Source organism: Cucurbita maxima, unplaced genomic scaffold, assembly GCF_002738345.1.
Source record: "Cucurbita maxima cultivar Rimu unplaced genomic scaffold, Cmax_1.0 Cma_Scf00091, whole genome shotgun sequence".
NCBI lineage: Eukaryota > Viridiplantae > Streptophyta > Magnoliopsida > Cucurbitales > Cucurbitaceae > Cucurbita > Cucurbita maxima.
The window spans coordinates 194,385-198,669 of NW_019272107.1; the positions used below are offsets into that span (position 1 = coordinate 194,385).

The following is a 4,285-nucleotide window of genomic DNA, read 5'->3' on the forward strand; positions in this document are numbered from 1 at the left end:
TTTTTTTTTTTTTTTTTTTTTTAATATTTTTCATGAAGATCATGGAAGCTTTTGAAGTTTTAAAAAGTAAAGGAAAAAGGAAAAATCAATAAATATAAGGGAATTAACACAGAATTAAAGACTGTCATGGAAGCTTCAACCAAAATTCAGTCACGAACATGAACTCACTCACTTTTGAAAAACCCAGAAATTTTAGGGGAAAATGAAAAAAAATAGAAAGAAAAAGAGCATTTTCCGCCATTGATGAAGGCTCAACCACTAATTACAGCATGAATTTCAGAGAATGAATTGCAGTGAGATGAGAATTCCGATTCTAATTAATCAAACTTCGAACCATATAAAATAGTCATCAGATTTGATGTATCATCAATCAATACCCAGTAACAGGTCAAAATTTCCTTTTCTTTTTTTTCAATTTTTTTAAATTTAGTTACCTCTGAATTTCGATCGGAGGAGCTTTTATTGCCTAATGGCGTTGACGAAATCCGCATCAGATACCGCCGAGTGCTCGATTTGGCTGAGATCGTCTTCCTCGAAAGGAGCTGGGAGGTTAAGATCTATCAAACTGTCACTGAACTTCTTCGCCGGGATTCTCGAATTCGCCGATGAGAATCCGGTGACGTGAGATCTCTTATGGCCGCCGAGAGCTTGGCCGGAAGAAAACACTCTGAAACAAACAGGGCACTCGTGAATTTTCCTTTCCGCCATGGTTGTTGTACCTGCATTTTCTTGCTCCGTCGTCAATTGGGGATTCTCGTAAGTTACAGAAACCTTGATTTTCTTATGGCTTGCTCGATGCCCACCAAGTGCTTGATAAGATCGAAACACTTTATTGCACGTTTCGCATTTGTAATTTCCTCTGTTTCGATTTCTTGTAAGTTTAACCGCCTCGGAATCATCGGTTTCCTCCATGGATTCTTCCATTTCTTCTTCTTCTTCTTCTTCTTCTTCATCGTCGTCGTCATCGCCGCCGTCATCTCCGTCGTCGTCGTCGTCGTCATCCTCAACCTCTCGCCGTCGTCCATACCCACTTTGATGCTTCGTCCATTTATCCCTCGAAAGCATCATCAGCCAAAACGCAACATCTTCCTCCGTTGTACTACCGGAGATTGAGCTCACTGGTTCCGTCTCCGTCCACGATTCCGTCTGATTCAGTCTCTTAAAACCATTGTAATGGTGGTAATGATGGTGATGGTGGTGGTTATGATCCGGTTTACGAGTCCTCTTCGATCTTCTCCGAGTTGGGTTCTTCGAGGACTCTGTTTCGCTTTCTCTGTCTTGCAGAACAACAGAGCCAGCGTCGATGGCGAATGAGAATTCAGGATCTCCGATCCGAATGCTCCGTTTTGGATTCTCTCTCAACCCATAAGACAAACCCTTTTCCTCTGCATCACCTTCCGATGAAGAGGGGGAGGAGAGGAAAGAAGCAGAGTCGGCAGCATCTTCACTGAGATGGAGATGCGACGGCGGCGGCGGCGGCGGCGATGGGGGGTCCTCTGGTTTTGGTGGGAGTGGAAGGTTCACCATATGGGACCTCATATGACCTCCCAAAGCTCTGCCATTGGAGAAGCTTCTGAAGCAGAGCCTACACTTGTGCCTGTCCATTGCTGAGACAAATCAAAAGAACAAAAAAGAAAAAAAAAAAAAAAAAACAGAGTATGAATCTTCTCCTCCTTCCTCCCTTCCCTTCCCTTTGAACGTGAGAGAGAGAGAGAAAGAGTGTAAACTGAAAGGTAGGTGACAAGCAATCCTCAGCCAATAGATATATACAATAATATTACAAATAAAAAATCATGTATATTTAATTATAATTTTCAGTTATTTTTTGGGAGGATAATGAACCAAGGGTAAATCGGTCATTTGGATAGCTCTTTGCGGGATTAAAATGGGAATAGATTAATAAATAGTAAAAACAACGAATAGAAAGAAAGCAAGTCTTCTCATCCCTTCCCATTTTCAGACACAATTAAATAGTAAAAACAACGAATAGAAAGAAAGCAAGTCTTCTCATCCCTTCCCATTTTCAGACACAATTATTCCCAAACTACCCTTTTTCAGATGCTGTTATTCCGAAACTACCCTTGTTAGAATTTATAATTTTTAATTATATATGTGAGTGTCAAAAAGGTAAAAGAAACGAAGGTGATTAAGTTGAATTTTAGCGGTAATTAATTAAGAATATTAGGGGAATTAAAGGAGTAATTACAAAAATAAACGGATGGCATAGTTGTAGAGGTCGAGGAAACTGCCTGTTTGTTGTAACGACAAACAGAATCGGGAAGGCCTCAGCTCTTCTAATCTCCAATTAAAAAAATAAAAAATTTATTCGGGTGATAAAGTGACATGGCGGTGACAGTTATCCCACAACAGGAGACGGATGGTGAATCCACGTGTGAGAGGGTGAGTTGGGGAAGGGTAAGTTTAGCAAAAAACGAAAATGAAGAAGCCCTTCAAAAATGGATCTTTTGGGCTGGAAATTGAACTGGGACGTGTGGTGGGGAAGGGAGCAAGTATGCGTAATGTTAGGGGGTTGGTAGACGGAGTCACGGAGGTGGGTTAATGTTAATCGTTATCCGGGTTTAGGGTTAAGGTAATAGGCGTTTCCAAACAGGGGGTTTATGAATTGTACCAAATTGTTGAATTAGAAGTGGGCAATTAATTAAAAATTTAATAAAGAATCACGCGGTTTCCGGGACTTTCTTTACTAATTTCAGCTCCTAATTCAAAAGGGTTATCGTTAAACTGTAAAGGTACATGCACTAGCTAGCTAGCGTGTGGCATCATCGCCTTAAATTCTAATAGTTTCTTTTTCGAGATTTTGAATCATGAATCATCGTAAAAATAATTTGGATTTAATTGTCTTGTGTAACTATATGGCTCTTGCACATTCTTATCATCGACCATCTATTTATGATCTATCTCGAAAATAAAAAATAGTAAGAATGAGTATAAAAATATTCAGTAAACAACCTACTTGTACAGTCTAGTTGAATTTTATCTCTTATTAGATGTGCTTAAGACTATGTGTTCTAGTCGGCCCTAAAGTTAGCCAATTCCATGGCTCGGTCATCTAGCCTTATCAAGCTCATACTTTCATTCAACCTCATCACTTCTATTCTATGAGGTGTAAGACTTAAGACAATTAATCTCCAATCTCTTTGATCCATCTAAGTCAATACACGATTAGTGTATGAGTCAGAGGTGCCCTCATCAAGTTTTGGGGTTGAGTGTGGACCTAACAAGCATGAATCAAGTGTCCCTATTAGCTAACTCTCTGCACTCTCCTTAATAGGTTTCGTATATGTCTACTACTAAGCGCTAATCGAAATAGTGCAAGACAAACTCTCAATTAACCACAACCGGAACTCCCTCATTAGTAGTATATAATGTGTCACGGGCTTTAAATGGGTGATGTTGCATTCCTCTATAATAAGTAAACCTTCACCACTCTAAGGTAAATTCACGATCAGGAATTTTCCCTAATTAGGTAATCTAATCAATCTAATCGAGTAATTAGGGGCATAAAGGGGTATTCCAACTTCCCAACCTGCTTTATGGAGAAGCAAAATAGGAAAATTCTCCTAATAACATACACATCAACATCATAAAGTCATTCATACTTTGTCAGAGTCTCAATAGACCGAAATCATAGTAACAAATGTCCTTGAACCGAAATCATAGTCATTCATACTAGTCGAATATGCATTTTGTTGATTCAGAAAAATAAAGATTCGAAAATTCTTAGAGGTTCTTCGGAGAAGTATTAAAAAATTTAATTTTAATAAAACAATAATATCAAAATTTCTTTTATAATAAATTAAGTTTGCAATTTCACTTTAATTATCAAGTAATTGTAATATATATATGTGTGAAATTTCTAATCTAAAATATACTAATTTAAATTAATTTTTAATTCATCGACTCATTCGTATACTTTGGACAATGCATGAACTTAATTAAATATTAAGCATTCACTATTTAAAGTCATTAATAAAAAAGTTGGAGCTAATAAATGAATTAAAATAAATATAACGCCAATTGGGCTTCTTCTTCTCTTTACTTTTGTACCCATTTACTCGATATTCATTTACGAGATTAGAGTTAGGGTCTGGTGGAGACACGAATGGTATGAGAAATTCTCGTTTAAATGGGACTAAGGTTAGAGACGAAGATTGTATTTTTGTCCCTGCGCAATTTTCCATTCTGTCCCCGCTTTTTTACACATAAAAATAAAAATACCTATATTTATGATAAATATTTTTTTAATATTTAATTTGTCATTATA

The 4,285-nt window shown here is 37.4% G+C and overlaps 1 protein-coding gene across 1 annotated transcript; it reads right to left on the reverse strand.

The window, feature by feature from the left end:
• Positions 1-296: 296 nt before the first annotated feature.
• On the reverse strand, positions 297-1,753 carry LOC111472877 (zinc finger protein ZAT9-like). The gene has a single exon (XM_023118469.1). It carries the CDS (start codon positions 1,603-1,605, stop codon positions 460-462), a length of 1,146 nt encoding a protein of 381 aa, XP_022974237.1. The 5' UTR covers positions 1,606-1,753; the 3' UTR covers positions 297-459.
• Between the last annotated feature and the right edge of the window lie 2,532 nt (positions 1,754-4,285).

Coding starts and splice junctions, on each gene's coding strand:
- LOC111472877 (XM_023118469.1), bottom strand. CDS start 1,605: ATGGACAGGCACAAGTGTAGGCTCTGCTTCAGAAGCTTCTCCAATGGC.